General features: G+C 41.0%; 1 protein-coding gene across 1 annotated transcript; it reads right to left on the reverse strand.

The window, feature by feature from the left end:
• Positions 1-10,633: 10,633 nt before the first annotated feature.
• Positions 10,634-12,633, reverse strand: HRH3 (histamine receptor H3). Its single transcript, XM_010173347.1, has 2 exons — positions 12,421-12,633; positions 10,634-11,509 (listed from the first exon to the last, which is right to left on the reverse strand). The coding sequence occupies exons 1-2, from the start codon at positions 12,631-12,633 to the stop codon at positions 10,634-10,636; spliced, it is 1,089 nt and encodes a 362-aa protein (XP_010171649.1).
• Positions 12,634-12,850: the final 217 nt, after the last annotated feature.

Genomic DNA, 12,850 nt, shown 5'->3' on the forward strand with positions numbered 1-12,850 from the left:
AAAGAACAGCTTTGTTTTCTTCTGTTTGTTTTCCATACTTCAATGCCATTTGCCATTAAGAAGTTTCCCCATCTTGTTAACTAGGGATTAATTGTGCTTGCACTACAGAGGTCTGGGAAGACTGAAGTTATTAATATTTGGAGGAGAGGTTGTATATGTGTGCCAGTAATGATAAGGGATGGTTTTGCAACCCTTGATAATAGAACAAATCTACCTTCAGGCTGCATTCCTGATTTTTTTTTTTCCTCCTCTGTGCATTTCTGAAATTTATTATGTGATGTGTGCCCATTTTTCTGAGACATAAAACATAGCTGGTAGGACAAAGGCAGGGAGATTTTTATCAACCTTGTTTTAATATTGAGATTGTGTTTGTCCTTCATTTTCCCACAGAGTGTAATTTTTCGTCTCCTCTTTCTTGATTGAAATAGAATTGTCCAAGGAGGCCTTAACTGCGTCTGATTTCTTGTCCACAGGGTTGTTTTGTTTTTTCTCTGCCCTTGTTTATATGAAATACCACCTCGACTCCCTGAAGTGTGCATTCCTTGGTTAGGCTCTATTCTTTGTTTATTGCTGTACTGTTATATCACCAAGGTGGAAATATTTGTGTATTATATATGTATTTCCTGCATGATGAGTGAAGACACAGGATCAACCATACTCCTAATCCATATAATTATGGTTTAATAACTAACTCATGTCTGCACACTCAATTTCAGTAAGAGGTAAGGGGTATGGCTGTTTACTTTTTTACAATCCATTTTATTCTGGTAACATTCCATTAATTTTAATTGGAGTCACTCTGGCATAATGCAGTGGTGACCCAGGCCCAGGTGCTTTGGGTTTTTTCAACCTGAATGCAACATTGCAGTATACTCAAATGCTGTTATTTTATGTCACGGTTATTGGGTAAAATAAGACACAAAATATGAAGAGCCTCGTGCTTATTCACATACGCTGAAAAATGTTTTATACAGACTAAATCACCTTTTAAAATCCATGCTTTAGAAATGCACTTAGAATCCAGACTTATTAGCACTGATTGAAAGCAGGAGTAAAAACTAACTGCAGAACAATTATCTTTTGTTATGCAAATCCTCGGTGAGTGCCCTTTTGTCTTGGTAACTGGAGAAATCGATAGTCAATTAATGGGTAGGTAAGAATCAATCATTTAGAAAACATCTAGGGGTTTGGATTGGGTTTAGCATATGGAAAAGCTTGGTCATCGTTTTAAAGATTTGTCATTTGAATCTTGACGTTTGGTTCCTCGGTGCTTAATTACCATTGAGATGGGAACATCACTATTTTCCAAAGACACGCGAATCCCCGCCCGGTGCTTCCTTTGTACACACACTAATCAGCCGTTGATAGAAGTTAGCTATTCACTGTCTAAATCTAGATAAATTAATCTTTCACTAAAAGTGGAAAATGCTTATGAAGAAAAATATTTGCATGAGGCAATGTAATTGCTAAAACACTGGTTGTCAAGAAGACATCTGTGATGTTACAGATGAAGTATCCATATTTTGATTATCTTATTCACAAAATTGTACTGTTTTGTGGCTCTACATTTCCTGTTGTTTTCCTCTGTTACAAATCAGGAAGATGAGTTTGGGCAGCTAGTTTGCTTTGTCCAGACAGGACACACATTTATCACATTTAAAAAATAACCTGGTAAAAGGTCACCATATTAAATCAATATTTTCTTTACTGCGTTATTTTAGAAAATGTTTGTTTTCTTCATTTACCAACCCCCACACCAGACATGTAATGGAAGTTTAAAACAGCGGTTCAAATCAACAATTATTGGGACAGTGAGCTCTGTCTAGAAAAACAAAAACTGGTAACATTTAGTAACTTCAGTTGTGGGTTTGCATCTTGCCCATCTATGCGATGAGTTAAGTCCCGTGCTGGCTGTGCAAGGTCCTTATGGCCCCTGTCACTATAAATGTAAAAAATGTCATTTACTATGTTAAGCTAACTCCTCTCTGTTTCTATATCAACCAACATTTTCTAGCTTCATTAACTAATTTATCGCCATTAGGAAAATGGCTTTGAGGGATGAAAAGTTCATGTGTTCTACAGGATATCTTTAAAAAAAAAAATATTATAACACCTTGCTTTTGAGAGTGATTTATTAACCTCCTTTCACTGGTAGGAACTGAATCCCAGGAGGATTCAGCCAGGCTGGGAAAAGCCTACATCCTACTGAATTTTAGGAAATTTGAATTTAAATATCTGTCTGGATTTGGGCCCCATTGACTTGGACAGTCCCATAGGAAATCTGTGGCAAGGCAGAGGATCTGCAATTTGGAAAAAAATAGAATATAGTGCTAGTCATGTAATTACTATTCTTATTCTTGGTGCCTTGTGCAAGTGTAACTTACAGCTAACCATATATGTTATATTTGCATTTGTAGCTTCAAAGTACTTCACCTAAATGTGTGCGGAGAAGCACAGAAATGCTCGAGTCACTGAAGAGATGCCCAGTTCAGTGTGTTGCTTCCCCAAAAGTCTTCAGTATCCATTTTACCCTCTTCATGGTATCACAGTCTGCTTTAGCATTGAGGAGCTTTCTGTGACATGACTCAACATATCTGGGTTTTTAGAAGGCATTCAGCTTTTATTTTTTCCACAGCAGATAAAACTTGATTTGTAGATTGATAACAGCAATTGCCACGTGAAACATTTCCAGTTTATTAGCTGGTGCTACTAATTCATGTCAATTATCACTAATTAAATGCTCTAAAGATAGTGATTTTTTTTTAATGCTTATTAAATGGATTGAAGGGGTTTATGAAACTGATCAACATGGAACAGTACTAGAATTGAATACTAAGACTAAATTAAGTTAGTGTTACAGAAATTAATGTCCTAATGTATTTAGTCTGGAACAAAACGAATAATACATTTAACTAACCAGGTCACTTGATGGATGAGTGCACAGTTGGAAACTTCATTTTAGTGAATATTCAGGCTAAAAAATAGCTATATTTCCACTTTCATGCTAGTAAAGCCTGAGTGCTTATACGTTAATGGAGAAAATAATGGCAGAGGGTCACAAATGTAATTGAATAAAAGATGAATTTGCTCAGATTTTCTCAGAAAACATTTTATGGTTATTCTTGTCTTTGGTAGTTAATACATCTGGTTTTTCTGAGGCAGTTTGGTAGATCCCTGTGGCACACAAATACCTCTGTATTGTTGTACAAGTTGCATTTAGGCCAACTGAAGTCCATGTTTTGTGTTGCTTTGCTGTGGAGGAGGCGATTCTGTTGTGTTACCTGCTGATTCAGTAACTTGTCATTCCACAGTTGTGAGTGATTATTATTGATCAGGAATTTTTCCTGTTTACAAATTGTGATTGAAAGGCACTCTGCTGAAGTGATGCATGGTGATGGTACTCAGTGAATTAATTGCTTGGTAAAAACATGGTTATTAAGAGGAGTTGATCATAATAACCTTAAATAGTTAATTTCCCAGTTCTTGGTCTTCTGGGGCAACCTCTCAAGAGATGAAGGGACGAAGGCTGGATTTCTAGTTTTTCAAAGGATGTTACTATAAAACCCATATTCTTAGAAACTATTTTTGAGATGATCACTTTGAAACTGAGGTCAGGAGCATGTGGGATTTTTGAGGGGGAATTTCTAAGGGACTTCAGCTCTTTATCTTTCTGAAATAGGTGAACTGTTCCATGTGCTTCAGTCTGTGAGAACTTCAGAAAGGGCATCTTGGGCATTTTGATCCTCTGCTGGGGTTTCATTTTACCTTGTTGCTATATACTTGCAATGACAGTCATCCATCTGTGTTTGACTTCAGTCTTTCCCTTACTCTAGAATTAGCTAGAGGTCAGCATTCTTCTGTGTAGTTCTGTCAGGTACTTTGCAACCTTCATTTTGATTTACAAGTATTAACAGCAGCAACAAAGGATCTTCTTACTCATTACTTTCATGAAAGCTCTTAAATAACAGCTTAATTCCTGGTTCTCAGAGCACTTAACATAGGCTTCATGCAAGTATCATACATATTATTTTATGCCTGTTTATTGTTAATACAAGCTGTACAAGAGATATTAAATAGTACCTTAGCTGTAGTGTTCTATTAAATTTGTACTTCTTAGAGTGTAAATTATTTTCATAATGGAGGGTAATTACTCTGCTTTGTCAATCCCTCATCAATTCATGAACACTGCAGGGTGTACGTGCAACCTTGTGTTCAAGGAATTATATATGCAACTCCCATTATTGTTTGTTGTTCAATAAACAGCTTCTAATGACTAACTCTGTGTGTAAGCTGTTACTTAACAGCTAAAAAATTTGCCAGAACTGCCATTGCCCTTCTAGCAGAGAGCTTGTTGTTTGTAAATGTTCAGAGATATCTTGAATGAGATTATTAACTACATTGCAATCAGTTTTCCTTCAGTGTTAATTGTGCTACTAAATCCTAGGATACTGTGTTAAAAATAATTCAAAAGTCAGTGTCACATCACAGATGCATTTTTGTGCTTAAAAGAACAGATCCCTAAGTTGTGGGCACAGTCTGCCTATAAATGCTCTATTTTTGTCATGAATTGTGTATTTACATGCACAGGAGGGATACTTGTGATGTTTGTACACAGACACCCCCCACAACTGCCTACCTTCATATAGCCTTTCCTTGCCATCTCTAATACATAATCATTGAATTTTATGGCAGGGGGTCCTAGGAATTATTGACAGGTATTTGATGTATAAGAAAAGCCTTTACAACACAACAAAAAGTCCTGCTTGATGCATCTGAGTCATTTAAAAAAAATATTTCAGGTTGTAGAATTTTACAAACGGAAAAGTAACAGCCTTGTTCTTCCCCCACAAATGTGCATGCATAGCTCTACCTGTAATGTTTGGTAATTGGATTAAATATTAGTTCCCTTTTGTACCCAGACTGTGCAAGCAGCTTGTGAATTATGGAGTGAAAATAGAGTTTGTAAATACCTAGTAATAAGTAATGTTCACTTCTCCTGGACTCTAGCAATAAAAATGGTGCTGATGTAATGAGTCAGCAGCATTCCTGAGCTCAGTCCGAGAGGTTTAGGGACAGACCTGGGTTCTCCTGCCTTTGAGGTTTAGCACAAGTTTTCCTCTCCCAGGTAGTCGTTGGATTTAAGTGAGTGCTGATGACAGTTTTATCTCTCAATAAAACTATGGTAGCAGGTTATAGAGAATACCTTTCACCCTGCACAATTCCTAGTTGCTTTTCTAAACCCCATAATTCCTTCATCCTGCAAATACAACTATATTGGCAGAAAAGTATGTTGTGGGGTGGTAAGGAGGAAAGGAGGAGGTTTAAGTCAAGGTTAAGGGAACACAAGTGCTGTGAGTTCCCTCCTACTGACCAGAGTGTCTGTGAAATCTTGCATGAAAGGTTAGATTTGTGGTGTTAGACATGGAGAGCTCTTTTCTCTTTTGTGGCACTTATCCAAGGTGTCTAGCGAAGTGTTTTTATTCTTGCCTGCAATTCCCACATCAGAAATGAAGATAATAATACTCCTTATTGTGTTCCATCTATTTGCAGAACAAGTTCTGTAGAGTGGAGGAGGTCTCTTTCAAGAGTGAGTCTATACTGCAAAGTTGTGCTGGTATCGCTGTATGGGAGCTGGGGTTATGAAAAATTAATCCTCCTTCATAGAAATCATGTTATTTCTAGCAAGGATACTAATCTACAGTCTTTCCATCCTAGTTCTGCTATTAAAATGAATGTTCATTTATAAACATGGAAGGAAAACCATTAGCATTCTTTCAAATCAAAATATAATCACATCTTCCTGATTTCAAAGCCCATCCCTCTTGGTAAATCTCATTAATTATCCCAGACAGGTGTTTTTCAACAAAAGCTCCTTTTTGTGTTCTCTTTTCTTCTCTAGGCTCTTACTTGAGCTAATGAAGCTTCAGTGATGTCTCTGGAACAATGGAGCAATTTATATAACTACAGGTTGGAGAGAACAAATAAGGAATGGTAATTGGGGAAGGGTGCTGAAAAGAGGCGGTGGGAGCAAAGTTCCTCTGTCTTGTAAAGAGATCTCTCATTATTGGTGATTAGTGAGGAAGCATTACAGAGCCAAAAAGAAAGTAGCTGTGCTAAAAAGAATGTTCTTTGATAGTTTTCTGATACCCAGACGTTGCTTTATGGAAGGCCCACAGACCTTGTTATGGTGACCTTCACATCCTCGAGGTAATGGAGTGTGGGTTTGTATTCAGAGAAGGGAACTGGCATTACCTCTGCACAGGTCTTATGAGAAGTCACTTAGCCCATTTATTTAAAAAGCTCCTGGGTACAATTTACAGCTCCATGTATAAATTGGATACTTCTCTCTGGAAATAGCTGGGTTTCTTTTCTGTGTGGAAGCCTATGTGCTTCCACAAATATTTGATGCATATTCCTAATTACAGCAAGTCTTCTTTCATGGTTTTTTGAAAAAAAAAGGTCCTGCCTGCTCTACACAATAGGAATGGGGCATTTTTGTTAGCAGGTATGGTAGTAAAATATGTGTATAGGTGTTTTGCTGGGCTAGTTGACAAGAAGCCCTACCTTGTCTAATGTGTTTTCACAGTTCATGTCTGATTATGCCTAGAAAATCCCTAGTCCTTGCCTCGTGTGAATGCATGTAGGTGTTTATATTCTGAACACAGAAAATGAGCAGAATTCAAATACTCTTTTAAGCATATTTGAATTGTTTATCAGCTACTCTGAAACTTCAAACCAGCTCATAACACTTTCAGTATGAAACCCAGGCTCAGGTGTGACCTCACACGCAGGCATTAGTAGTTATGTTTCTTTTTTATTTGGCAAGGCAAGAGCTCTTATTTCAGGAAGGAATACAGGGATGTTCCCTGCAAAATCCACCAATGAATAAAATTACTTTCAGCTAAGTTTAAAAACAAAAATACTGTGCAGAAGGCTCGCAGTGAAACGTGTCCATTTCTTCACTCTTTGAGAAAGGACTTGAAGACCAAAAGCACATTTTGAAAGCTCAGAGAAAAGTACCATTAGGATTCTAAATTATACGGAAATATATTGATGTCCCTAGTGGGACTGACAGAAGAAAGCACGGGTGGCATGTGCACTTCAGTGCAGGTACATCATGGTGTTATGGGTCACTGAAGGCAAAACAAATCTCTACCAACTCCCTCTGAGTATTATGAATTTTATGAGTCTCTTAAAACTGTGTATTTTGCTTATAGCCTTAGGTCTATGTGGAAGAAAGGAATTCCTAACCTAAGTGCTTGCAAAGTCACCTTGAAATTTGAAGCTGGTCTGATCACTTTTGAGCAGAGTTACTACCAGTGGATGTAGGGGAAAACCTGCTGTTTGCCTTCAGTACACAAGTACTTAATCATAAGTGAAGAATTTGAGATCAGAGGCTCAGACTATCTGGAAAAAAATCATGTTTAGAATTTAAACAGTTGCAACTCCCTTTTTAATTGGCTGCTTGCTCAGCTCATCACACAGGAAAACCAGTTCTGGAGCTAGGAGTATTAATGTATTGGGTTGGTTGATTATTTAAATTGATTCAATGAATTCAAGCTCTAAGAAGGGGAAATTTATAGAAAAGAGAGGGAAAAAAAAACCTGCTGAAATAACTCAGTATATGCTCCCTGTTGCTTAGTTCTGGTCTTCTTGCATAATAATGTTTCAACATTCTTGATGTGTATTGGAATGTGGAGGAAGTAAAAACAAAACCACCCCCTGCTGTCATCTTCCTATTTTATTCTACTAGAAAGCCCAATTACCAGTCCCTGCTCAGGCAAACGCCTCATAATTCTGTGTTCATTCATTTCTTTAGTCAGACTTAACAAAACCACAGTGTGAAGGTATTCTCATATCTAGTTTATCAGAGATTTAGCTGTTAATCCAGAGATCTGTGAGAGTTGGTTCAGATGAGCTTTTATCTTTTAAATATATCTGTTATATATCTGTTAAATTCTGTTAAATTTCCTCTCTCTTAAAAATAACAGAAACAATGTCTGTGCTGATATGATTCCTGGGCTTTCAGTTATGTTTGGGGGTATTTCTGTGAAAAAACAAGCCCCCCAAAAAAGCAGGGGGCGAAGGAATCCAGCAAGGTGAGTAATGCTGTAATCTTACACAATTTTGTTAACTATCTGGTATCTGTTTCGAATTGTCAGTAGTTATCTGGAGCATCATGCTTGTTTTGGTGGCAGTAGGTGGCACGCCACCAATATTTATTTGCAAGAGTGCAGAGGACTGGTGAGTAGAAATCAGGGGACCTGAGGGATGTGTGCTCTGCAGGTACAGGAAATGTCATGGAGGGGCAAAAGAAGTAGTGCAGGAGCAACTGTTTGTAAAATGTATAGGCTTTAAGTGTCTCCTTAGACAAATCCATAGATGTTTTGCTTTCTGTTGAATTTTATCATTTCCAGCAACACCCTGTTTACCATAAAATATTTGGCAAGCTTTGTATAAAAATACTTTATTGGTGTTTTCCGAAGGTAGCAGACATAAGGAAAGGTACAAGTATATACTGACAATTCTCAGTACACTTAACTTCAAAGGATATATTTTAACCCATATATAATAGTCTGACTGAATATGTCACAAGACTGAAATATCTTATACACAAACCAAGACGTCATTTAAACCCTGACTTCAGATGACAATACTGATCTACTCCACACGTCACTGGAATAAAGCTGGAGAGCATATTCTCTCGTTCCTAGTGGCAGCCAAAAAGCAGTTGCTTACAACAGCGAAGTGTAGTTGGCAATCACATCATAAGCTTCTCCACACATGTCACTGGAATAAAGCTGGAGAGCAGCCAAAAAGCAGTTTGCTTACAACAGGGAAGTGTAGTTGGCAATCACATCATAAGCTTTTGGGTTCTACGTTACAGCATTTGGGTTTCTATTTGTAAATGTAGTTTTCAGACTTATGATCTTGAGCTTCCCTGTACAATACTGTTAAATATGAGCGTTTACCATGGCAACTAATTACGTATTTGTATTCCTATATCACTGAGCAGTGCCAACAGAGATGGGGAGTTGGTGTTTTGCTTTGTAGTCATGCTACCTCCCTTCCCAAAGAGGTTACAGACTAAATAGGAAAGTATGATGAAGCACAAGATGGGAAGAGGAGATTAAATGTGCAAAATCTCATGTTAAGATTCAGGATAGAGCCCTGGTCTCTTGAATTTGGTGCTGGTGTGGAATTTAGTTGACTACATAAGAAATAAATAAATAAATTGATGCTTATGTTGCCTGGATCAGCTCAACCCAGGTCTCCATTCAAATTACGTATTTTAAAAGGAAGCGTTGCTAAAATTAAGAGATCTGAAATTAACTTAACAAACAAACAAACCCCCAAACAAACAAAACCAAAACACACAAGATTGACTTCTCTCAGTGCTCGTCATTCTCTAACACTTTGCCAAAAGAGTATTTTTAAAATCCCACAGAAGAGATTTTAACATGTCTTTGGGTCATCACGATGGAGACTGTGGAGAAGCTGACGCCCCACTGGCACCTTTCCGACGGGCACAGCTGCCCTCTCCTCGTGTCGTGCAGGGCTAGGGACTGGGCTCACTCCCTTGGCACAGCTCTGGGTGGGAGGGAAGCACACCAGTGTGCTGTGGGAGCACTGGTCGGTATGTGGCTGGACACAAAGGACATTGGATCAGTTTTGAAGCAGGATCAGGGAATGCCAACAGGGTGCTTTGGGATGCTCAGCACCTCTGTGTCTGGCTGTAGAGTCCTTAGGGCAGAGATTTGTCCCTTCCTGGGGAGTGGAAGGGACATCTATCACACCACATCCACCGGGGATCTAGCTCATGGCTGCAGCTGCTGTAGCAATAATGATAAATGAGGTGTTTTCCTTCTTTTCTTTCTGTATCATCCCATCCATGTAATATCTTAAGAGTAAGGATAAAACGCTCCCGTTCACAGGAAAAATCAGGTCTGCAAACAGGTAAGCTGTAGTTTAGTCCAGTGGATTTTAGGTTGGATATTTATTCCTGTTGGCTGTTATTTTTCAGTTTTTCTTTATTTTAACAAAATGCTGGTGCTGCTCTGGCTGACTAGGTGGCAGCAGAGCTCTTTTGTGGCAACTCTGAGAGGCGAAAACAGATTTCACTGCCCGTGGTTAATGTCAAAAAACCCCCTTACCCTGGGAGATAAGGGGAGGGACTTTTTTTCAAGGGCAAGTAGTGATAGAATGAAGGGTGATGGCTTTAAACTGGAAGAGGAGAGATTGAGATGAGATCTGAGGAAGAAATTCTTGTGAGTGTGGTTAGACCCTGGCCCTGGTTGCCCAGAGAAGCTGTGGCTGCTCCTCCCTGGAAGTGTTCAAGGCCAGGTTGGATGAGGCTTTGAGCAACCTGGTCTAGTGGAAGGTGTCCCTGCTGATGGCAGGGGGATTGGAACTGGATGAGCTTTAAGGTCCCTTCCAACCCAAACCAGTCTGTGATTCTATTCTGTGTGATTTTGATGTTGATGGACTAGAATAAATTAATAGTGGTCTTACTGCTGCCTTCCTCACGTGCTCCAGACCATGTGCTCCCAGGTTCTCCCAAGGAAGAACAGTACTTTTCCATAACCTGGGTGTATTAAACCCAAGCTCTTCTCATCCACACACAGGGCTGGCTTCACTTGTAGCAGTTCTGAAGGGGATCGTGTGGTTGAATCTTTAGCTTCTTGGGACAGAGGAGTTTAATAAAAGCTCTTCTGAAGCTGTAGTGGCAGAGAGGGTAGAGGACAGGGTTGACAGCTGAGTTAATCCACAGCAGCCAGAAGGAAGTCTCGTACCAATAATCAGAGATGCAGTGGCCGTGGCAGCCAGCGCGGATGATCATCAGGAGAGTGTATGGTGCCCAGCAAATCCCAAAAATGCCCACGATGATTGCCAGTGATTTAGCCACTCTCTTGTCTCTAGAGAGCCTGAAGCGCTGAGTCATGCTCTGGGACACTATCTTCATCCGTTTCTCTAAGGACAGAGTGGATGCTGAATTTTTACAGCTCTTTTTGTTGCAATACTTGGGTTTCTCAGAGCCTGTTGACAGCAGGTCTTTGGCACCCAGGCTGGCAGTGGAAGCTGCTGCTGGAGCTTTGCTCTCAGAGAGGTCTAGGGTTTCAGTTGGCTCCTTCTGCTCCCACTTAGAGCATTTCAAAGAAAGCTTTGCTTCTGGGCTCATTTCCATCTCTTCAGTGAAGGACTGGTTGTGCACTTCGTGGAAAACATCCAGGCGTATTTTGGTACGTTTCTGTATGTTCAGGTAAATGCTCAGGTTGAAAAACATTACACTGATGAAAGGGGTGAAAAACTCCAGCGTGGAGGCTGTCATGAGAAAATACCAGTTGTAGAAAAATTCAGCGTAGCATTCCCCAGTGGGTATGATGCTCTGACCTGAGATATACTCCCAGCTGATAATGGCAGGTCCGTAAAGCAGGAACGCCAGTACCCACACCATCACCATCTTCAGCACCGCTCGCTTGATGTTGCCTTGCTGGGCTCTGTAGGCAACCTGCAATGGGGAAACCTTTCCTTAAGTATGGCCACACACCCCAGCTGCCTGAGGCTCTTCACAAACAAACCCTTAGTGTTCCTGGTAAAGTTGCTAGGCAATATCCCAGCAGTCCAACCAATTCAGATGCCATAGCCAACGGGAGCAATTGCCAGATAAATCACACTCCTGCAGGGAAGACTTAGAACCCTCATTTTACAGCTCCAAAACTAGATGTGGCACCTGATTAATGGAAATGTACTGACTTGGTTGGAGCCCAGCAGTCTCCAACTTGCCCAGGTTGTCCCCAGCTACTCTCTGCAACTCCTGGGAAGAGGGATGCCTCAAACTCCTGGTCTAAGCAGGCATCCAGCTCTGGCTCTCTCCAAACCTTGTAGCTAATCCATGTTGTATTTGGAGTCAGGGAACGAGCAACCAGCGATGGAGCTGATCTCCCTGTGGATTGCTCGTTACCTCCTGCAAAAGGCTGAGCGTTTTCATCTCCCCACGTACCCAGAGACCTCCGGGCAGTGCCCTGCTGAAGTTGGTGCTGTGATCTACTGCCTTGGTAGCCAGGGAGAAGCTGGGAGTCCAACTGCAATCCACTTGTTTGTCCTGGAGATAATAAGTCCCTGCAAGTTAGTAATGGGTCTGCTTACCTCGCTGACTCACTTGTACACTACCGTCCTGTCATCGGGGAAGGGAACACCTGCACAATGGGGTCTGAACCTTCAATGATTTAATTATGCCAGAAATACTAATCTGAAACCACAGCTGAATTATGTATTTGTGGATAATTATTGCTTTCCATCACCAGGCTGAAAGATTCATAATTTCTGGAGGATTCAAAGAGCTATTAATTATTGCAGAGGACCTGGAGAATAAAACAGGAGGAGAGTTATTGCTCTCCCAGCTGCCATGACAGGACTCACCGCTCTTGTCACCGAGAGGAATCTGTCATAGCTAATCAGGACGATGTTGAAGACCGAGGAGGTGCAGAGCAGGTAATCAACTACCAGCCAGAGTTTGCAGAGGCTTCTCCCGAAGATCCATCTCCCCGTCAGCACATAGGGCACGTACAGGGGGATGCAGAAGGCACCTGCAACCGGAGGGCTCTGTTGGCGTTGAGATGCGGGGGTCTGCATGGTCGCTGCCCCCCGGGCCAGAGTCCTGCACCCGCGGGGGAAGGACCCGCACGGTCAGGGAGAGCAGCCCCGGGGGATGCGGGGAGGGGACAGGAGGGTGCGGGGGACAGGAGCGGGGGCACTGCCTGGGGGAGACCCGGAGGTGCGGGATGGTGCGGGGGCAGGAGCGGGGCACTGCCTGGGGATACCCGGGGGTGAGGAAGGGTGAGGGGCAGGA

Source organism: Antrostomus carolinensis, unplaced genomic scaffold (genome assembly GCF_000700745.2).
Source record: "Antrostomus carolinensis isolate BGI_N321 unplaced genomic scaffold, ASM70074v2 scaffold1768, whole genome shotgun sequence".
Taxonomy (NCBI): Eukaryota; Metazoa; Chordata; class Aves; order Caprimulgiformes; family Caprimulgidae; genus Antrostomus; species Antrostomus carolinensis.

Coding starts and splice junctions, on each gene's coding strand:
- HRH3 (XM_010173347.1), bottom strand. CDS start 12,633: ATGCAGACCCCCGCATCTCAACGCCAACAGAGCCCTCCGGTTGCAGGT. Junction 11,510..12,420: donor TCCTCTCGGTGACAAGAGCG/GTGAGTCCTGTC, acceptor TCCCCATTGCAG/GTTGCCTACAGAGCCCAGCA.